This window comes from Lissotriton helveticus, chromosome 2_1 (genome assembly GCF_964261635.1).
Source record: "Lissotriton helveticus chromosome 2_1, aLisHel1.1, whole genome shotgun sequence".
Classification (NCBI taxonomy): domain Eukaryota; kingdom Metazoa; phylum Chordata; class Amphibia; order Caudata; family Salamandridae; genus Lissotriton; species Lissotriton helveticus.
Window position 1 is genome coordinate 1,793,728,155 of NC_136059.1, and position 24,463 is coordinate 1,793,752,617.

The following is a 24,463-nucleotide window of genomic DNA, read 5'->3' on the forward strand; positions in this document are numbered from 1 at the left end:
AGAGTAGTGAGGGCAGAGTAGTGAGGGCAGAGTAGTGAGGGCAGAGTAGTGAGGGCAGAGTGCAGAGTAGGGAGTGCAGAGTAGGGAGTGCATAATGCAGAGTGAGTGTGCAGAGCAGTGAGTGCAGGTGCAGAGTGGTGTGTGCTGTTGAGTGCAGAGTGGTGTGTGCTGTTGAGTGCAGAGTGGTGTGTGCTGTTGAGTGCAGAGTGCTGTGTATTGACAATGTAAATGACAATGCCATTTATTTATGATTTAAAGAAAAAAAAAGAAATGTCATGAGCAATGCCAATAGCTCTACCTTTAATGATGCCGAGACCATTGCATTGTAAATGCTTGTTACACTATGTAGGTGTTAGCTCAGTATTGCAGGGCACAAAAAAGAGTTGCAGGGGCAAAAGTATTGTTGAACAATGTAATAGTAAACAAAACACTACTTTCAAATTGGCTTTGAAATCTGTATGCCTCATTGATAAATACAATCAAAGGATAGAGTAAAGCTTGAGGTAATACTTAGATTAAAAAAGAGAACGACAGAGTAGACAAATGTTACAGGAGTATGCAAGTGAAACTCAGTGTAGTATTTATGAATAACATTACTCCATTGTGTTCAATCCTGTATTTATGCTGTCCCATTTGAGGATCATGCAGCATTCATCCCTATTCCGGATCATCTGCATGTCACCCACCGAGGTGGTTTCATTATTTGTGCAATGATCTGCCACCTGATGTCATTATTTGAATGGTTAAGTTCAGTGAAATTTGATACCAAAGGTGCAGAAAGAGTCTTACAGAAAATGCGACTCTTAATGCTGAGACAATCGTGATTTAACCTTTTACGTTGGCTGGGCCACATAAATTAAATTACAGAGACACCAGATAGCATAAACAACATTCTGGGAGCCCGACTGAGTTTGTTGAGCAGACTAGGCCTCCCTCTCGTCTTAAGAAAAGCCATTATTTTCTCTATGTAGCAGGCTTTATTACCTGGTGTGCACCTTTGCACATACACGTTGAAAGCTTGTCCCTCCCATTAGTGAGACGAGAGGCTTCAGTCTCTGACATGAACCATCCATACAAAGAAGCTCATTGCAGTTCTCAGGTACAAGGTCTTTCTGAAGATAATGACCTCCTTTATTCCTTTGGTCTCAGTGCAATTTATGGCTGCAAAAACATTAGCCAGATAGTCAGTGGTATCAGGTCAAGGGCCAGTGGAATGTTGGTTATTACCTTGTGGATCATTACATCTGTAGTCATTATTTCAAGGTAAGTAAATCAGGAGTACCTTTACAATAGGAGTTTTTACTTTGCATCAGTTAAGGGTAAGTGTTTTTATTTTATTTTTTCTACATGTCAATATATAACAATATTATTAAATATGCATGTGTATATGCAATTATGTTTTTATATACATATGTACATTTTAATGGTTTCTTAATTGCTGTTTTTTGAAAATAATTAATTTTTTTAATTGATTCAAATTAAAATCCTAATTTTGAATTGACCAAATTTAAGGTTTCATTTTATTTATGCCTTTATTTTCAATATTCCCTAAATGTTAATAATATATTGCTAATAATGTATTCGATGTAATACATTATATGTTTTAAAGTAATTAATTGTACTGTAAATAATGTAAAATTTTACTTTAATTGATCATACTTTTATTTTTTTAATTCCAAGTTTAAAGATATACAATTTAACTGCTACTTAGTTAACATTGTTTTACAAATTGTTTATTTGTTCAATTCTTTCCTTTATAAGTATCCTAAAAAAAGAAATCCCCTAATCACTACCTATCCCTGAACCCTAAAATGAACTTTGCTCAGAATCACTACCAGTCACTACCCTGTAACTTAAAACCCTGAATCCTCAAATTCATACCCATCCCTTAACCCTAACCTCAAAACGCTCAAAAAAACCTTAGGGTTAAATAAATAAACATTTGCAATGCAATAGGTCTCGCATTATTAAAGTTTGAGCTATTGGCATTGCTAAAGAATACAACACCAATAGCTCAAACTTTAATAATGTGAGACCTATTGCATTGCAAATGCTTGTTTTTAGCTTGCCACAGTATTTCAAAAGCGGACCAACTGAATACAAAGCAGTCTTGTCAACACCACAAAAGTGGCAGCCCAGCTCAAAAGGCAAAGTCACGGACCATCTGAACGATAACCCTAGCTATTCTTCACAAATTAAAAAAAGGATCCATTCTTGTGTATATACTGCTTATTGTTCCATTTTTACTGTGCGTTGGGAGTGTAATGCTTATGTTGGTAAAGCATCCATTATAATGTAACACTTGTAGGAGAAGCCTCCAAGCACACACCTGCTAAACTATTTACTCTTTCGTGTTGCAGAAAGGAAACACAGCTCTGCACATCGCCTCTTTGGCAGGACAAGTTGAGGTGGTTAAAATTCTTATCAAGGAAGGGGCAAATATCAATTCACAATCTCAGGTACGTGGTCTCTTTCTTATTTTCTTAAATAAGATGCGCCGCCTCTCGTATGTTAAGATAACAGTCGAAGAACACTATTGGGAGAACGAGTCATAATTCAGATAAGTGGAGGGCAAATTCAGCTCATGCTCTGGTGGGTGGAAGATATTGTCATAAAGAGCCAAGTTCACACATATTTTGTTATCAATAAGTTTACAGGAATAAGCCACAAGTACTCCAAGAGTAACTCACAGCAAAATCTTTTGTGAATCAAACCCTCAGAACCTTGGTCAGGAGTTACTTGATAAACGGTTTTGCCGCAGGATATTGTGGATTATGATGATCAGCCATTTTGAAAAGAAACACAATTGGATGCGGTGTCAGGAGATATTATATAGAGCCTGCATGCCAAATACTTGACACCCTATTGCTTTTAATTGCAGACATATGTGTCTGCGGGTCCAGGTTTGCCCATAGAGGCTCATCTGTGGGTGCCTCGAGCATTTGGTGTGGGACTTTATTGGACGTTTGGTTTTTCATTATGTTGTGTTCTGAAGGAGAAATTGTTGTTTTGAGCTGCCTGCCAAATCTGTGTGATGGTAACGTGCAATTGGGTTGTTTCTTGGGGGTGTAATGCAGTGGGGTATCTGCGATTTGCCCCACTGCCTAACTCATGTCGACTGTTTTCAGTAGTCAGTCCATTTGGGGTATTGTTATACCTTGTGTCTTATAGGATAGACAGGTGTTTGTGAAGCATTTGGGAGTGCGTGATGCATGTGGTTGAATACAACTTATACTGCCATGACACATGAGGTCGAAATATAGCATAGGTGTAGTTTACCATATATATGTGTCACATTTCACTGGGAATCATGCTTTTGCCACAAAGAGATTGGGTAGTGCTGCCATTGTGATGTATTCCTATAGGTTCTGAATCGATCCCCCTATTCCTGACCCTATTCTGGTTAACAAACCAACAAGTTAACTAGCAGTCAGCCCATGAGGCAGCAAACCCCCATGATGCAGATACCGTTATCTGACGAAGCCACACTACGGCACAGGAACGTGTTATCTGATTAGGTCATAACGCTTGCGATCTAATTAGACAAGCGATATTCCTCCAGCCCCTGATAAGGCATACGGAGTTCTCATAACAAATCAAACCTATGACAACCTGGGAAAAACCCTGCGGCCATTGTTTTGATTTCACCGAGAACTTCAGCAAAAGAATGTGCTAACGACCAAGTCGTATGACATCCTTATTGACGTATCTATGTCCATCCTTACGTCAATCTCGGCACCTTAAAGGTATAAATATTACCGATATTGTGATATGCAAACACACGCGGTGGTGACGAGACGGAGCAGCCATACTTGCCGAAGCCCAGAGCAGAGCAGACCCCGCTGGCGCAGCCCCGCCTTCCTGACGCGCTGAGAACGAGACGCGCTGCTTTCTCCTGCCGAGAAATCCAGCACCGGCGCTTCCGGGTAGCCCTCGCAGGCAGCCTGGAATATCGAGAGCAGAGAGAGAGATACCATCCCTCATTCATCCTAACTTCCAGGTACAGAACTGAATAACCCCTCGCAGAGAATTCTTTAGTCAGTCACTTGGCAAAAACAAACTTAACTTAAACTGTAACTTTCTATTCCCGCCCACGCATTAGACTTAGGTCAGGTACACGGGGTAGGCGTATTTAGAAACACCAGTTGAGTACGTTTAGTCAAATGTATATATGTATGTAATATATTTTAATCATTTTAAACCTTCATATGGCTTAGAAACCATATCAATGTTTTTACAGTATTATTTTATACTTCTGCTTTTAATGTATGCACTTTACTTAACTATAAGTATTGCAATAATATCGATCCATTTCTCTTGTACGAGAAAAGAGACTGATCAATAAATAACATCTTTTATTGAACACGCCCGTCTCTTCCTTTTCTCTACAATCTGATGAGACTAAGAATGCACATACTGACTGAGTAAAATAAATTGCCTTTTGTTCACACGACTCTCGAGATACACTCTTGATTAGGGGAGAGCAAAGTTGTCATATTCTATGGTTGTCAGAAATTAAATCCCTTCTTGTCTAATCAGGGGAGTTAATTCTTTCCTGAACATTTGAGAAAGTTTCTAGTGAACTCTGAGCTAAGCTGGCAAACCCAAAACTTTAAGTCTAATATCGACAGTAGTAGACCTAGTTAACGTCTGGTCTAGGCCTATACTATTGAAGGTATTATTCCAATGCGCAGAGCCTATTGGGATGATAGGAACTACACTACATGGCGCCCAACGCGTTTGGAAAGGGCGATAAAACTAACGTAAGACATTTAGAGTAACTCAGTCGTGCTTTCTCACTCAGACCCCTTTTTCCCATAATACTCCAAAGACGTCTGGAGTGGGTAAAAGGTAATATCCTCCAAAAACCTCGCAGGAGGTAACTCCTATGTATGGTTCTTGGTTTAGTCAACGTTGAAGGATACACTGTTCCAAAATATTGTGCATCTAATCTTTGTTTCCATAAGAAACCTGATCTGCAAACAAACAAAATAACCTTCTGGACAGTACAATGTCAGACAGTGAAGGAGAAAGAGAGGCAGTTAGATTAGCAGCTGAAATAGCAGCAGCTGATACTGCACTGCAAGACGCGGACCGGGATATAATACTCATCCCAGTCATCAAAAGGAAATCTGTAACTTTAAAACTTATAGAAAATGGACTGACACCTAGAGGTGGTACAGTCATATTCGTAATTGAGGCACACGAATATCGGCAGACAGAGGTATACTATTCATGGATAAATTTTCCGGCAGCAAATGCTGTAACAAAGTACTTCCACTATTACAAGATAGAGGAACCTCCTGAAATGTACACTCCTTTCGAGGAGGTGGAAGTACCACTTAAATTTCAAGAGCATTTGCTCTTATTTAATGGCGCCCTAAAACATAATAATCACATCACCAGGCTCGGTCCTTTAGGTAGACCAGGAGCAACGTGGCCGGTCCTAGCCGGATACACACCACATCCAGACATCGACGGGATGTCTGCAGCAGAGCTTTTAACACAGCTAAAACAATTAATAAAAGTACATAGACAATTAGTCCAGTATGTGATGCGGACTTCAACAATTCAACCAGCAATTAAAATTCCACAGCTGACCCCTCACCAGGGGAACACAAACAAAATTACACCACAGAACATACAGTCCTGCCTAGGTAAAGTACCGGCTAAACGGGAACAAATACCATTCTGGCTAGCGCAAAAAATCACCCAAATAGAGGCGGTGTTTCCAGGCACCACCCCGCTAGAAAAACACAGGATTCTGACTATCTGTCTTCCAATGGGAATCGCACCACACATTGAGGACTGTGACACTTGGGGTACAGTCTTTGCTTCCATTTACACAAAAACGCACGGTGTTCCATCCATTTCGGTAATACCAGATGTGCTAAAACAAATCCAAGACGAATATGGTCCAGAACCCGCTTTAACTCTTGGTATGAAATTACTGAAAGACTTCAAGCAGGTCTCGGCTATATTATTAGCCAACATAAAAGGAGAAGCAGCAAACGTGGCGATCCGCCAGAGGTTAAAGGAGACAGATATAGCAGACCAACCAGCTGAAATTGCCAGAATCATAGAAAAATCCTATGAGGAACTAGGTAGAGATAGTTTAGGTGGAATACCAGTAAAACCACAACTGATTGAAAGTCCTGAAAAAATATTTTTTAATAATAATTCAACATCACAGAAAAAGAACTGGGATGGAAACAAACAATCCAATCCTAAAGAAAAGAAGTTCCAGTCCAGAGGAAGGTCTCCTAGGCGAAGGGAGAAATCTCCGAACCAAAGACACAGGTCACCTCAGAGTGACCCCTCTGGGAAAAGATATAACCTTAGAAATAGGGATAATATAAAGAAGCCTGATAGATATCAAGACATTGATACACGTCCCTCTCAATCTTTTCAGACTTCCTCGCAGAAATCGGAAAGAAGAGGACGATCAGAACAAAGAGAAGAGCACGCCAAGTCCAAAGACAAGGAACCTGCTCATCTAAAAAAGAAATTACAATTTCCAAAAAAGAAGGTAGCCAGTATCAAGGTAGTTAACAATGCCGAGAATACTGAGGACACAACTGAAAAACGGAGAATGGGCTCAGACAATGCTAGACCGCGCAGCAGAAGTGAGCATAGCTCGCAAAGTCCTTATGAATCATCTGGAGAAAGTGGACACGAATGAATATCTTCAAGTGGAAACTGCAGACACCAGAGTTAGCAAACCTCACAAAATATACGAAATAACATTACGTATAGAGGGGGATAAGACTAGAAAAATAAGGGGACTATTTTGGGATAATCTCTCCAAGGGCTATGACATCCTTCTAGCTGAAAAAGACTGGCCACCAGAGTTTGTTAGGGAGTGCCCTCATGGCGAAGAAATAATTATGCCTGCCTTCTCAAATCATATCCCAATTCATAAAAAATACACACTTGCTAGAAAGTGGGCAGTGGCTCAAGCTCCTGCTTTATATAAAAATCACGTAGGATGGGATGAGGACTCTCCTCCTCACAAAATCCAGTTAAAATCACAACCTACTGCACAAAGGCAGTACCCAATTAAGCAAGAAGCTAAAAAACAGGTAAAAGAAATACTAGATCAGCTAGAATACCAGGGGGTGATTGAAACTTGCACCTCACAAATGAACAACCCTTTGTTTCCGGTCTCCAAACCAGACAATTCATACCGTCTAGTTTTGGATTACCGACACCTTAACTCATGTTGCAAAACTTTTGCAGTGCAAAATTCGCACAGTGCTGCACTAATGAATAACATAGTGCGCAAAAAATACAAAACAACCTTAGACATCTCTAATGGATTCTTTTGTCAAAACATAGCACCAGAGAGCAGATATTTGTCTGCGTTCTCAATAAATGGCACTCAAAAACAATTCTGTCGGTTAGCCCAGGGTTACAAGAACAGCCCGGGAGTATTCTCAGCGAGAGTAACAGAATTACTACAAATATATGACGACAAAGCATTATCGTATGTCGACGACATATACTTAACAGATGATGACTTGGAGACTCACTTGAAGAGAGTGAACACCATAATACTTGGGTTCGCAGCAGAGGGTTACAAATTCAACTTTAAAAAATCAAGAATTGCCCATCTGAAAGTCCTGTTCTTAGGATATGAATTATCAAGTGAAGGCAAAAGCCTGGCTGACAATTTCCTAGAGAAATGTGCCGTCCTCCAAGCACCTAGAACACTAAAAAACCTACAGTCAATTCTAGGCTTCCTAAATTTCGGAAGAACATACATTGCAAATTACGCAGAAAGGGTCAAACCCCTTTATGATCTAATTAAACCAGATTTTAAAAGAACCAATTGGACTCAAATACACACAGAAATTCTGAGATCCTTACAAACAGACATGTTAATTAAAACAAAATTAGAAACACGTGATAACACACGCAATCTTGTGATTCGAGTCATCCCAGGGAGATGCGGATTCACATACCGGACCTCTAATGAGGGAGAAAAGGTACCAATTGCATTCAAATCACACTTGTACACAGAATCTGAAAAGAAATTCAGCATTGAAGAAAAAATTGTTCATGCAGTTCAAACCGCAATAGCTAGAGAAAAAGATCAAGCTGACGGTAGACATATCACAGTCAGAACAGCTGAATCAGCCTTTGAGGCATTAACAACCCCATGTAATTTACCAACAACAACATTGAATCCGGAATGGATACAATGGGTGAATTCAATCACAACGGACAAAGTATACTACTACTTTGATCCGGAACTAGAGGAATTAAAAAATCTAGAATATGCAAGAACATTCCCTCTGCCAATCGACATTCTGCCTTTACGACATTACGCCTGTGTAATTTATACAGACGGACATGCTCAACCCCCCGTTTGGGGAGAACAAGCATACAACCCCACATGTGGGATTACAAAAGAAGTGTGGCGCGGAGGTAAACTAAGACCTCTATTAACAAAAACACACTCAGTAGAAACTAATTCAGAACAACAGACTGAAATAATGGCATTGAAAATGGCGCTAGATAATGCGGATCGCGAATTCCCGACACTTATAGTGTCTGATTCATATTACTGCGTCAAATCATACAACAAGGATTTGCAGACATGGATTCAAAACGGTTACAAAGATGACACAGATGCAACAATAAAGCAGAAACTGCTTTGGGAACAAATAGCTCTTTTACAAAAAGAACTACCAAAGACTCACGTGACACACTCACTGAGTCATCAGCGTGATGGCGTTCACGTTGCAGGGAATTCATTGGCTGAGACAGCCACAGCGGCAGCCACTAAATCGGCTCCCGTAGTTCGAAAAAAGCGTACATTAAAATACATTGACGGTGAAACAGTGCTGGCGGTGAAAACGTCATCAAAAGGCGACTGCTCAGCGCTACCGATCAACTATCCACTCAATTATACATACATAATCGATGCAAACTCCGTCCCTTTTGCTCGAATCCCTGGAGTGGGGGATAGAGTGATTCCAAACATGGACAGGAGAAACTTGTTAATCGCAGACGCACACATGGGCGAGGGTCTCAGACACCTCAAACTGAAAGATTCTCTGGAAGAATTACAATCACGGTACTGGTGGCCAGGCATGAGCCTGCATCACACCATGTTTGTAAAAAACTGCCCAAACTGCAACAGAAATCGCAGTGGGGAGAGAAACAGTGTAATACCTCGTCGTTTCACTCCAGAAAAAATCAAGAGTAAAAAGCAAGGCTTGCGATTAACATATACAGGCTAGTTTCCACTTATAATGTAGATCACCAGCACTCGGCTGACGTCCGGACTGTTATACAGAGATTTGCGAGTCTAAATGGCATATACGCTAAGAGCATGCTACGTTTGACCATTGTTTTCACTCTAGCCCTCCAGCCTGAGGGGAAACATGGCCAAATGAGCATAGCATAGCGGGAATCTTCTCACTTCCTTCCTGAGGGATACGGGATGGTGTAAAGAAAAAACCAAGGCATAAAGCAATCTATAACGGAAAGGATATTAGGTTCGGGAGCTGGGTGGGTCAAACATCTAATAAGTGTCCAACGTAGTCTAAATAACTTGCCAAGAAATTCTCTGAAGGGATTCAGTCCGTACAAATTATTATTTGGAACTAGGATGTTGATCTCTGACCTTGATAGTCAGACTTCAGTGGTGAAAGAAAAAAGCTTTGATATCAAAGACCGTTTGGCTATTTTGCAGGACTTAAACAAAACAAGAAAAGACCTGAGCAACATAAAGTTGAAACAGCAGCCAACAACCACTGAAGAACCACCACCTGTCCCAGCAAGACCTGTCTGGATTCCAAAAGTCGGGGATCTAGTCAGAGAAAAGATCGCGGTAAAGAAGGAATTTGGGCCTTCTTACAGAAAAGCAGTTCCTGTCTTGTCTATCAACGGGACAAGATCAGTTGTACTACCGCCACTTGCTGGTAAAAAGGAGAACCGAGTTGTATCCATCGACCTGGTAAAACCACAATCATGTGGCCGATAACAAATAGTAGGCCAAGTGGACTCCCAATAAGTAGCAGAACACCAAGGTTTGCTACCAGTACAGAGGTCCTAACTAAGAGGCTCATCACATTCGAAACGCCTACAGAAGAACAAGGACTATGCAACAATGCAATGGAACTTAGACCTCTGAAAACCCAAATAAAAACATTTAGCAGAGACACACCAATCTACAATGAAGTACCAAGTACAAATGCAAGAAACAGTGATCATGAACCAATTGGAACAATTGACAGAACTGCATCCGGCTACTTCATAAACTTCGATGATTCCTCTGAAGGCTTCAGTGAATCAAAGACACAGCCATCATCAAAAACCTTTAAAGATAAAGCAAAAGAACTTTTGAAACAACTGAAAGAAACATATCTGATTTCTCCATGGATTGAATTTTGGGTGGGTTTTGGTGCATTTATCCTCATACTTTGGCTCATCATGATACTAACTTTGGGACGCTTCATTGAGGGAAAATATGCTAAAATGGACACAGCAAGTCAGAAAATCAACTTGATCCTCAAGCCACACACATCTTCACACGTCGAGAAAAGAGAACTTTCTTCAGTCAACTTCACAGCCAATCCTATACCGGGTGGGGTAGCATGGGACAACACAGACTACGAAATCTATGGTCCGGTTGAAATCCTGAAATATCCACACCAAATTAAGATCTCATTGAGTAACTTTGTAAAACCAAACTCATTTGCTGATGATTGGGACTTCGAAAGCATTAATAATATGATGTCTGACTTAGTAATGTCTGCTAAATTTACCAAACATGATTATTTGCAGGGTTCTACAAATTATGATAGTATGTATTGCTACAACCACTATGGTAACCATTTTATACATAGATCTGCACAACCTAGAAATGTTTTAAATTATAATCAATGGGAACATTGTGCAACCCCTCCAAAAGGAAGCTCAAGAACCGTTTATGACAAATATTCATACTTTTCAGGTTTTAACACAAGTAATGCTGAAACATTTTATTTCAAATTGTCAAACAAGACAGGGACAAAGACCATGATAACAAACACAAAATTGATATATTCAGACTCATTCTTCGAACAAATGAATACTTTTGGTTTTGATTATTGGGACAAAAATGTTGAATTAAAAAGTGTTTGGGGTACAAAAGAATGGCAAGTGCAGGGTATAGAATCTTTGTTTAGAGCCTGCATGATCCCAGAACAAATTATATTTTTAAATGACACTGTTCAACAAACCACCTGTCTTGGCTTAGCCAAAATCAAAGATTTAAATAAACCGTCTATTCCAAAGCCAGCAATAAACAGCAATAGCTCTACAGATGAAGAGATAGACGTAAATTATGTATTAAACCAAAACAGAACACATCCAGATTGGAAACAGTGGTTGATCTGGCCCACAGATACTAATAACTGTCAAGACAGATTCCTGAACAAAACACAGGGGTTCAAAATGACCAGGCCAGACCCTCGATATCCCCAAAGACATCACCCAGGGATAATAACCACCTACAATGTGGGCAAATTATGCCTTCAATGGCTACAAACTTCCACACTGGCAGAAATTAAGCAACACCTAACTTTACTTACTGATGGTGCTGACTTGCGTGATTTCATTATGGGACCGCGCAAACAGCGTCAAAAGCGTTTCATAGCAGCCTCTGTATATGCAGCATACAACGAGGCCTGGAAGGTTACTCAAATTGAAACAGCAGAAAGAATACGGGAAATTGACCGTATTAATTTGGAAAAATCCCTTTCTGTAGTGGACAATGGGTTAATGACTCTGTCCTCCAGAATTTTTTCTTTGGACAGCATTGTGTCTTCAGCAATCGACATATTATCGCAGGACTTACTGTTATTACAACACGGTCAGTCTCAATTGCGTTCTATTGTACAGCTTGGCTGGACGTTACAAAATCTGCGTTCAGGCTATGTGCCTTGGCGTTTAATCAACACAACGTCACTATTCTATATCTTTAACCTTACTGATAGACAAATCAGTATGGCCCAGAAGGGTGCTGATTATACAATCCTGAGCATTGAGAAACTCGAAAGATTACCAGTGACAATGTCAGAACGACCTGTCAGTGAATGGATAATACATGGGATAATTAATATTCCAATTTCAACCTTCAGGTTTCAATACTGACAAAAATATATACAGGCTGGCATGTACGAAAAATTGGGAAAGGGGTACATTAAAACAACATGGAACCTGCCCTATTCACATGCATGTGTCAGTAATAAAGGACAGAAAGTGTTTCTTAGTGGCAATAATTGTGCGATGTCACTAAGCGGCACACTTCTGTGTAACGGAATTAGTTTGCATGGAGCGTGTGAAGGGAATTCGAACAACCTTTCATGTCACCAGCTAGGCGCACCTGCAACAGAGATAGAACCATTCTTTCAAAGACTCTATAATGGGAGTTATATTCTAATTGTAGACCGCAGATGCTGTAGTCTTATGCCCGGGACTCCTTATCTCGTAACTACGACTGCGAAGGTCAAGTGCTGTGGACACTCATTGTTCCCCAGCTCCTTTCCAGACAGGGAGGCAAGGGCATGGCCCAACTTGAAAATTACTTCTATTCGAATAGATACTTTAAGCAGAATGAAAACAGTGCTTCTTCAGACGCCTACCAGGCTCACGTCATCAAGAGAAACGTATGATCTCCAAGTCGCAAGGACGACTGCAGAGATACATTCATTGTTATCAACTAATTCCCCCATACATTTCGCAGAAATCCTGAACGAAATCTTAAATATTTCTGATACCACTGGGGTCTCAAAGGTATTTAAGACAGTATTTTCGATGGCATTAACACCATTCAAAGCCATACTGGGTATTTTTCCAGATTTCGTCCATTCGATTTTTGGCGGACTTCCCCTCATTTTAGGACTGATTGCAGGAATCCTATTCCTAGTCCTTATTTTTCGTTATGGCAAACCATGTCACAGACAAAACACCTGCGACAAGGGAAGAAACAATCCTAGCCATTGGATACCGGGACCGGATAACAAAGATCCTGGGACTATCCCGGCTTAGAGACCTGAACATGACTTGGTTTCTATCATTTCGACCTATGTGGCAAAGATGTGTTTTACCTGTATTAAGGTGCCTGCTATGCGGAGAAGAATGCGTGTTAGACACCTGTCTGACGCTACAATCGGATGCGCCAATGGATGCAGAAACATGACTCAAAGGCTCATGCTTTGTGCTGCCCTCAACGGCTACCAATCCCGATGACGGCATTCGTGGAAGCTTCACCACTACGATTAAGGGGTAGTGAAGTTCAAGATGAAAGCAGCATCGATCAGGTACGACCTTCTGTCAGCAATCCAAATCAGAACGTCAATGGAGACAATCATGCGACCGAATGCATGGTTACACCTTTTTCCGAGTTAGTGGAACTTTCCCAGGAAGCTGTTGACAGCTTTTTCGAAAGCCTAAATGATATGATGTTCTCACCAGAGCAGAAATAGAGACTTTTGAGCAAGCTCGCACACGGCGTTCCTGACACCCTGAATTTGGCCTTCAACTTTAATAACAGAAAACCATGAACAGTTTTCCCTCCAGTTCACGGACAGCAATTTTTTCAGCAGCCCCAAAATATTTTTGCATATTTTTCGGGACACTATCTTCTGCTTAAAGTAAGAACTATTCTTAGAGAACTAAGATTTCTATTTTTAGATAGCTTATAGATATTAGCTGCCCGCTGGTATGTTCATAAATATTTTATTCTGTGATGGAATGGTCTCGAACCTTTTTTCTGTATTAAGAGCCATTTCATGTGTAAATTCTCATATACCAAATAGCATTAATGTATACAAATGCGTAATTACTTTAGCATTATTCTACAGCTTGAGTGCATACAATTCATGTGACTGCATTTTTCGTATATTTGAAAAATTTCAAAATGCATTTATGTATTTTGGGGTGGAAAGGTGTACACAATACCCTATAGTATGTTGTACTATGTTTTACTATGCCTAGATTAGTAAATATGTCCATAGTTAGCGTGGAGTGGGTGTGATGTATTCCTATAGGTTCTGAATCGATCCCCCTATTCCTGACCCTATTCTGGTTAACAAACCAACAAGTTAACTAGCAGTCAGCCCATGAGGCAGCAAACCCCCATGATGCAGATACCGTTATCTGACGAAGCCACACTACGGCACAGGAACGTGTTATCTGATTAGGTCATAACGCTTGCGATCTAATTAGACAAGCAATATTCCTCCAGCCCCTGATAAGGCATACGGAGTTCTCATAACAAATCAAACCTATGACAACCTGGGAAAAACCCTGCGGCCATTGTTTTGATTTCACCGAGAACTTCAGCAAAAGAATGTGCTAACGACCAAGTCGTATGACATCCTTATTGACGTATCTATGTCCATCCTTACGTCAATCTCGGCACCTTAAAGGTATAAATATTACCGATATTGCGCTATGCAAACACACGCGGTGGTGATGAGACGGAGCAGCCATACTTGCCGAAGCCCAGAGCAGAGCAGACCCCGCTGGCGCAGCCCCGCCTTCCTGACGCGCTGAGAACGAGACGCGCTGCTTTCTCCTGCCGAGAAATCCAGCACCGGCGCTTCCGGGTAGCCCTCGCAGGCAGCCTGGAATATCGAGAGCAGAGCGAGAGATACCATCCCTCATTCATCCTAACTTCCAGGTACAGAACTGAATAACCCCTCGCAGAGAATTCTTTAGTCAGTCACTTGGCAAAAACAAACTTAACTTAAACTGTAACTTTCTATTCCCGCCCACGCATTAGACTTAGGTCAGGTACACGGGGTAGGCGTATTTAGAAACACCAGTTGAGTACGTTTAGTCAAATGTATATATGTATGTAATATATTTTAATCATTTTAAACCTTCATATGGCTTAGAAACCATATCAATGTTTTTACAGTATTATTTTATACTTCTGCTTTTAATGTATGCACTTTACTTAACTATAAGTATTGCAATAATATCGATCCATTTCTCTTGTACGAGAAAAGAGACTGATCAATAAATAACATCTTTTATTGAACACGCCCGTCTCTTCCTTTTCTCTACAATCTGATGAGACTAAGAATGCACGTACTGACTGAGTAAAATAAATTGCCTTTTGTTCACACGACTCTCGAGATACACTCTTGATTAGGGGAGAGCAAAGTTGTCATGTTCTATGGTTGTCAGAAACTAAATCCCTTCTTGTCTAATCAGGGGAGTTAATTCTTTCCTGAACATTCGAGAAAGTTTCTAGTGAACTCTGAGCTAAGCTGGCAAACCCAAAACTTTAAGTCTAATATCGACAGTAGTAGACCTAGTTAACGTCTGGTCTAGGCCTATACTATTGAAGGTATTATTCCAATGCGCAGAGCCTATTGGGATGATAGGAACTACACTACACCATGTGAGGGCGAACGTATTAAGCCCCAACAAGAGGTATGTTGCCATTGCACCGTCCCTGGGAGCAGAATTTCGGAAGGTTGATGAAGGGATTTAGAATGCTCCTACCAGCAGCTATTGCAATAATACATTTCGGCTAGCGAACGCAATCGGCCTGTTTGTCTGGAGTGTCAGTGCAGAGTTATAAGTATTTGGAAGGTCTTTTATCTAGTCAGCCAGATTTAAACCTGCGCTAGCTAGATTTGAAATCAGAATCTCAGATGTAGTGATCGTGCTCTACCATGACTGGATGTTGTGGAACATGTTTCCTATGGGAATTCCTCGCACATCTTAATGGGGATCTGTGCAAAGTTTCATAACATTTTTAACCAGTCTTTGCCCAATGAGACAGAGAACCCTGCAAAATTCAGCATGAGAGTGAACCAATATCCGTTTCAGAAGAAGAAATTAACATGTGAACTATTTGCTACTAAAAAATATTGTAATAAGCTAATCGTTATGCAGTCCTGCCAAGTATCACGCATCGGGCGTTAGACTAACGCATTTCAGTGTGGTAATCTGCATTACCGCACTGAAATGAGTTGTCACGCATTATAGCGCCTCTCAGCTGTGAAGTCAAAGTGCCTATAATGCACCAATATTGAAATCTGCAGTAGTAGAGCATAGCGCGATGTGTGCTTCTACGGCAGGCTATGGGAATGGTTCATTTGCCCCTGTGCTACAATGTAACACCAAGAGGACTGACGTCAGAAGAGGAGTCATTGTGAGTGCCAAATTGTGAGACCCGTTTTAATTGGGTGGGCAGGCAGGCGCGAGAGGGTGGTATATTTTAAATTTAGTAACTGGCTGGGCTGCTCCACTGCTGTGTGCGCGCGGGATTTTGGTAGTGCAGTTGAGCACGCTGCTTCCTCTCTGTTGCAGCGGTGGCGGCATAACGGATCCCGTGGGCAGCCCGAGCTGCACCCTCTGAGGCTCAGCCGACCCCCAGCGCTGCAGGCGGGTGACTCACTCGCCCCCATGAGTCTGCTGCTCAACTTTAATAAATCTAATTCTGCGTAAGTAAAATGATTTTATTTTTCTGTTAATTTATAATGAAGAAACGGAATAATCGGAGCTGGAATTGAATCATACATGGCGATGCCCGTGTTTTACAGATTAGCCGTGCCCCGCCTGGCCTGCCTCTGTCCGAGTTTACTCTGGGTATTATAGAAGAGCCCGGATTGCTCTCTACGCGCTACAGGCATGAGTGATCCATGAGCGGCGCCTTGCCTGCAATTTTCCTGCGAAGTGTGTGCCATCAAAGGGGCTCCCCTTTGATGGCCAGCAGCGTCACACACCTCGCAGATTGGCCCCATATAGGCAGAATGACGCCGGGCGGCATCTTTGTTTTTCTTTGCAGCGCTGCCATCAGAAGACTTTCTGTGCCGTCTGATCCGACCCTTTCAGTGTTGTAGGTTGGGTCATGGTAGAGGTTGTTGGTTTGCAGCCTGCTGGGCCCATGTCTTCCTAACCCCCCACAGATTACATACCTCGGATTGTTGTCAAGAATCGATTTGCAACTCTTGCCCTCCAATCACATATGGTTTCAGGAACTGGCACAGTGTTTGTTCATTATCCCGATCCCGGGCCTTTTTCGGTCAGCAGAGCGCACAAGCGTTTGTGTGACCTCCAGCCCAAACTTGTCAAGGTTCCAGTCGAGGCTTGTGACATCCCCCATCCCAAAAACCAGAAGGCCGTCTGTACTGTAGAACCTGGGAGACAACCCAACCCAGCGCGAGGATGAGGCCAGCCAGCAGCAACAATTTGGTAGGGGGCAGGGATAAATGTGCAGTGCGCGCCATGGCATGACAGCTAAGTTCTCCAGAGATTGGAAAACTGCTGTCATTTATTTAGGTAATGGGTATCAATTGCAAAACTGAAATACCAAACTAGTGTAACATTTTGTTTACAACAAAATTAATTTCTACTTACAGATTAAAAGGGTATAAACAGGCCAACCGTGAGATAAGACAGCTGTTATTTGGTATAGATTACCTGCTGAATTTTATTAAATGCTACTAAAACATATTACAGGAAGGTATGGTATGGTAGGAAAGGGTGCAGGGCAACTTCACAAATCATGCCAGGTGTGAGTGGTGTATTTAATCCAGGTACTACACGCACTTAATAAAAAAAAAATCATCATTTTGTACCATACATTTTCTTGAACCACTGCTCCTTATAAAGTATCACTGAAGGCATTGCACAGGAGATGTGAAAATCACTTATACTGGACTTGAAAACATAGAAATGTTACTTGTGTGTACTGAGAACTTGGCAGCTATGTTTGGGCCACGCCAGTGATGGTCGGGTGACACTGATAGTTGTGACGGCGATAGTGTCACTCATAATCATTGAAATGTCACTCATAATTACACTGAAATTATGAAAATGTCACACGTAGCAATCTGAAACCTTGGCAGCTATGGTTATGTGAAAAACAGCCGATTCTGATTATTTTCATCAAATGGGAATAGCTCTATGGAGAGCTTTAGCATATTTGCAATATGCCTTTGACGCCTCAGTCAGTTTAAGACCATTTTGTGACATGTGACATTTAAAAAAGAAATGAAACATTGTGTGTCGCTGTTTATAGTGGTTTGTTACTTATTCCATCAGGTTTGTTCATCCTAAATCATAGATACTCATTAGCAAGAAGAGGTTACTGAAGCGTAGTGAGAGGCACTTTTACTTACGGAATGCTCAAGGCTCTACCACAGTCTAAGGGTGCACAACTCTAAACACTTCCCCCTTCCACCCAAGTAGTGCAGACGTCTCAACCGTGTGGCAATCCCAGACAGTCCTCGTACCAGCGGTTTCCGGTTGCATCCACATGGCGGCCATGCCTCGCCGGACTGGGGGCACGTGACATTGCTTTGGGACGTGCAGCCGCTGGGCGCGCGGCCAGGGTCTCCATGGAATCTAAACCGAGCTCTCAGCTGGATCAAAACTGTTGTCACGGCCGGATTAACAGTTTAATATTAACTGTGGGTAAATCCGCAGGTTGCTTAAACCTTTAAGAATCTGCGCTGAACAAAGACATAACTGCGTCTCTCATTTCACCCGAGCATGCACAGTGACTTCAAAAAGTGTGGCAATTCGAGAGATTGTGCGGACCAGCGAACAGGTCTGCGAGGCTCATTTGCAGGAAGGTAAACACGCACTTGCTCTTGTCAATGATACACATAAGTGTATTGGTTTAACACCCTCTTGAAAATGTTCATAGTCCATTTTGATTTGTGATGTAAAAGCAACAAAGAGCTCAAACTGTGCAGAGCACAAGGACTTAATAACAAAAGCGGAATTGTATTTTCCCTGACTCACTGTTTGACTCCAGACAGTACCTTCTTGTGCCTTAGCTCGAATACCTCCAATTACTCTGTGCTTATGTTGGCTAAAATATTATTGGCTAATGTAAGTTGTTGGAAATTGCCCTTTTCTAGGGTGCCTTCCCTCGACTTATTGCTTTTGTCCCGCCTGGTTTTCTGCTGATCTATGTATTAGGACTTTGGGAGCTTTTGACACTGTCATTATGTGCCAAAGTGCAGTGCTTGTCATATACATCCTGGTGATTGGTATATACATGAGTGGCTGATTCGAGTTAGCTGTAAGTCCCTCGTCTAGGGGTAAGACATATGCCTACGGCATGTAACTCAAATGCTGCTCCATGGGCCTGCAGCACTGGTTGTGCCACCCACAGAGGTAGCTCTTCAAATATGCCACAGCTTTGCACTGGTGGGGCTTGTGTGTACAGGTTAAGGTTACTGGGCTGGGTTTTTAAAAAGCTACTTGCCAAGGTTGCTAAGTTGGAGTACTCCCTGGGGTTAGGGTGCGGTGTCGGGAAGAGGCAGGGGATGAGCACGTGTGCACTAAATGCACTGGTTGTGAATGGCACAGGATGGTGTGTTCGGTATGGTGAGGCCTGTTCCTTGCATTGATTGACATTGATGGGGAGGCACTGGAAAGGCTACGGAGCAGTTTTTCCTACGTACAGAAGAGTAGCAGTATAGTGTTTGATATCAATAAGTTAGTAATGTCAAAATCCTCTCCGGTCGTGCGAGCGGATTCAACATTACTAATGTTGAAATGACACTTTGAAAAAGTGGGAATTTCTGTGCTCATGGGTCTGTGTGCCAGTCAGCCTGTCTCCAATCCACATCTGGGTGTTGAGGGTGAGCTACATTTGTCATGATGAGCTCTTTCCAGAGCTATGGCAATTTTGCTGATGAGAGCTAAACCCATGTGATCTTCCAAATGGTTTTGGTATTGATTTCATGCTCCCACCAGAATACACTTAAACCATACCTATAAAATATTAATGAACCCTCTAGGTATAGGCCGGACAGATGGGGACTTTGTCTCGGTGATGAGTGGGGTGAGTAAATGTAGGGCAACCCCCCCCCACCTGCTGGGGAGAAGCTACTAAACCACCTAGAAGTACATCATCGAAATGATGCTAGACATTTGTGTGGTGACGTGGGGGACATGCTGCATAACATGACGTCACATGTGATAGCATCCTCACATGTTTTTTCAGATTTCACACAGTGTGTAGCTTACAGCTTTGCTACGTTTAATGTTTAGGAACAGAAACCTTCTTTTACTGTCCTTACATTGTGAATGCCACTGCCCGCAGAAACAGCAGAAGCACTTTTAATTACTTATTCATATTTTTGGTACCAGTGGAGACTGTTGCTACGTGGGTTGTACTGTTTTTTCTTCAGAAGCTATCAATAGTCTAAAGTTAAACCATGTTTAAAGGTGATGATTCATTGGGTATATTTTTGCTAATCTGCTTTAGGAATGACTGCATTGATAATCTGACTGCAATTTTAAAGTGATGCACACAGTGTATCTTCATTTGCATAACCACTTTGATGTATGCTGTGCCATAACCTGCATTCCTCCTTTGCTATTTTCATTTTTATATCCTTATGTTTTACCATGGCAACGGAAAATTGCGAAAAAAAATTGAGAATTAAAATTTTGGACACATGTAACTTTGCCTTCAAGATACATTTTTGAGCTTTGGATGTTTGTAGTGAGTGGATTACAACAGAGATCTTGAAGAACATGAAGCAGGTCTTCTGGATCAAGAGGCGTGATCATCAATAGCGTAGTTGAAGCTTGAGTGCTTCCACTCAAGGGTGTTCAAACATAGTCGGGGTGTTAGGGGAGTCACCTTTGTTCATCTGCTGGTAGTAAGGGTTAGGAGGGAGACAAGCGATACAGGTCAGGATGAGGAGGAAGGCATATAGAAGTGGAGCAGCAGCTCTTTGTGCAGCATAAAGGAAAAGCTCTTTGTGCGTGGAATGGGTACAAGGGAAGAGAGTCTAATCTACCCCACTCCACTCCAATCTACCCCAATCCACTGCACTCCAATTTATCCCAATATATCTCACTCCACTAAATCCCCGATTTACCTCACTCAGTCTACCCCACTCCACTCCAGTCTATGCCACTCCACTCCAGTCTACTCCACTCCACACCAATCTACTCTAATTAAATCTACCCTACTCCAATGTACCCCACTACAATCCACCCCACTGTACCCCATTCTACCACACACCAATCCAATCTACCCCAATCCCCTAGCCTATCCCACTTCATTGTACAACACTCCACTCTACCCCAATCTAATCCACTCCAATTTACCCAACTCTACTCCAATTTACCCCACTCTACTTCAATCGATCCCACTCCACCTCAGTCCACCCCACTCAATCTACCCCACCCCACCCCACCCCCACCCCACTCCAATCTACCCTACTCTAATCTACCATATGACAACCTACCACACCATAGTCTACTCCAATCTACTTCACTCCAATCTATTCTACCCCATTTTCCCCACTTCACCCCACTCCACACACTGCAATGTATCCCACCCCCTCTACCCCACTTCAATCTACCCCACCAGAGGTAACAACAGCACCTTTCTCTCGCCGACGGAAGCGCCTGATTAAAAGGCCTCCTAGCGCTTGGTAAATTGTATTTTACTTGTACTCTATTTCTAATATTTTTAACTTACCACCGCTTCCTGTGCCCTGGCGTGTTCCCCGGCCCACCACTGATCCTTCAGATTGAGTGGAGGGATAGATCGCCAGAGCCGGAAGTGTCCCCCTCTCACTTCCGGTCACAAAGGAGGTTAGCAGGCTAGCTGCTCACCTCCACCACCATAAAAGGACCATGCCTCCCCCTACGCGCAGCGGGTGCGCCAAAATCAAGCCTGTGGCGCCCATCCGGGACCGCGTCCAGGGCCATACCCCCTGGTCCTCTCAACTCCTCACCAAACGGTAAAATCCTAACCTACTCCCCCACCCAGCTTAGGGAAATTTACAATACTACCAAGAGCCGCCACTGTTCCCGCCCTATCCTCGACCCCAGTACCAATAAACATCCTACACATTGTCCCATCTGCACTTTCAAACTGGCCCAGTCTTTCATACCCCCTTCCCCTCCCCCTCACCCAGTCCGCCTCCATACACACATTACATCTGCTCTCATAAACACACGCTCCCTCCCTAAGCACAAATATGAAATCTTAGAGCTACTCACCAGCCACAATCTAGACCTCCTTTTCATTTCTGAAACCTTGGGTGATCCTTCCTCAGGACCCGATTTCTGTGCACCTTTGCCAGAGGGCTATTGTGTACTCAGACTGGATAGACCTATCAGAAAGGGAGGTGGCCTAGCCATTATCCATCGAGAACTTTATCCTACTAAAATAGAACCCTTAAATTCCCCAGTCTGCGAAGCGCTTAGCTTCTCTATCCTTCTTTCTAAAAACCAATTGTTTAAAGGCACCCTTATCTACCGCCCTCCAGGCCCTCGAACTAACTTTCTCACTGCTCTTAACAGCCTAATAGAGCCCTCGACCACACCATTCTAGGGGATTTCAATTTTCACTTAGAATCTCTCATTGACAAAGACACTTCCTCCCTCACAACTGACCTACAAGCAGCAGGGCTCCTTCAGTTGGTGACTAAGCCCACCCATCTGGCAGGACACACCCTCGACGGTCTGTTCACCAGCAATAGCAATATTTCCCTTGCCTCAGTCATCCCCCTTGCATGGACAGACCACGCGGCTGTTCTTTTCACTATCCAAATTCGAAATTCCAACTTCCCTCATCCCACCACCCGTATTCCCAAACACACTAGAGCATGGAAGAACATCGACATCCACCTCCTCACAAATACCCTCCCCAAAGCTCAAGACACTCCCACCACTGACCCAGATCTAGCTTCCAATAATTACTCACAGTGGTTACATAGAGCCTTCACCACCTTGGCTCTGCCGAAAACCATCTTTACTAATAGAATCAACCCCTCTGCACCCTGGTTCTCAGAGACGCTTAGACTCCAAAGGCAACACTGCAGAAACTTAGAAAGACACTGGCGCAAACACTACAACACCTTCAACAAATTCAAATACAAGGAAGCTCTAGCTAAACACAAACAGCTTATCACTACAGAAAAAAGCAACTTTTATCTATCACAGATACAATCCGCCCAACATTCTTCCAAACAGTTGTTTAAAGTAGTAAACAAACTATCCAATCCCCCGCATGTCTTAGCATAGACACCTCTCAAACCCTCTGTAACTCCCTCACCAACTTCTTCTCAGACAAAGTTACCTCCTTCTACTCCAGTTTCACCTCGCACGCCATCCTCGAACCCACCAATATCCTCCCCCCTATTAACACCTCCTCCCCCACGTTTTCTAACTTTAACCAAGCTTCCCCCGAACAGATTGCAGAACTAATCTCCACCATAAGATCAGGATCACCTCTTGACCCTTGCCCACCATCCATTTTAAAACTCATCCCCCAATCCATAACCTCCTCTCTCACCAACATCTGTAACTCAATGTTTAGCACAGGCTGTTATCCCTCAGTTTGGAAAAAAGCTATCATAAAACCCCTGTTTAAAAAACCTACCCTCGACCCCGCAGCCTCTGAAAATTACGGACCCATTGCCTGCCTGCCATTCCCTTCGAACATTTTCGAAAAAATAATGAATAGACAACTAACGGAGTTTATCGATCACAACCACCTACTGGACGATACCCAATTTGGGTTCAGGAAGGGCCACTGAACCGAAACGGCTCTCATCAAGGCAACAGATGAGATCAGGATGATCTTGGATCAAGGTGGCGCGGCAGTCCTCATACTACTGGACTTGTCCGCCGCCTTTGACGCGGTCGACCACGCCACTCTTATCGACCGTGTCTACTCCCTTGGCATCAACCACACTGCAAGGGCCCTCCTAGCCTCATTCCTTGCCCGATTGTACCCATTCAGTAAAAATAGGCAACTTCTACTCCTCAGTGTTCACGCTCCCATGTGGAGTTCCACAAGGATCTTCGCTAAGTCCGACCTTATTTAACATCTACGTGTCGGACTTGGCCAGGATCATCAAAACACATGGGATGAGGTTAACGTCATATGCTGACGACACCCAATTGGTGTTAGCAGTGCACAATGACGGTGAAACAGTGGCGGCAAGATTCCAGGAGGGAATGCTAGCCATCAGCTCCTGGATGATGAGCAATTGCCTAAAACTAAATTCCAAAAAGACGGAGGTAATGACCTTCGGATCCCTCACCCCAGGCTGGTCCTCCACCTGGTGGCCCAATGAGCTAGGTCCCCCTCCAGAACCCGTAACTAAAGTCAGAAACCTGGGGATCCTGTTTGATGACCAACTCTTGTTTATTCACCACGCCAATGCAGTTGTCTCTTCCTCCTTTTACACCCTAAAAAAAAAACGAAACTACTCCCTTTCCTCCCACCCTCCGCAGGCAAAACCCTGATGTCCACATTAATACTTTCAAAAATAGACTACTGCAACACACTCCTGCTGAATGCGCAACAGAAAGTCCTCAATAAGCTACAGTTGGTCCAAAACTCGGTAGCCAGAATCCTAGCAGGTATGCCCAAGTTCCAATCCATCTAACCCACCATCCGCCAGCTTCATTGGTTGCCCATCAGAAGCCAGACAAAATTCAAGGCACTATT

The 24,463-nt window shown here is 42.7% G+C and overlaps 1 protein-coding gene across 6 annotated transcripts in view; it reads left to right on the top strand.

Annotated features, from left to right (window-relative positions):
* Window positions 1–24,463, top strand: part of ANK2 (ankyrin 2) — a 1,987,506-nt gene that overhangs the window by 1,176,910 nt on the left and 786,133 nt on the right. For all 6 annotated transcript variants that reach the window (XM_078676735.1, XM_078676733.1, XM_078676736.1 and 3 more), the window contains one exon: window positions 2,361–2,459. In XM_078676735.1, coding sequence (XP_078532861.1) covers window positions 2,361–2,459 — 99 coding nt within the window. The remainder of the gene's footprint in view (window positions 1–2,360; window positions 2,460–24,463) is intronic.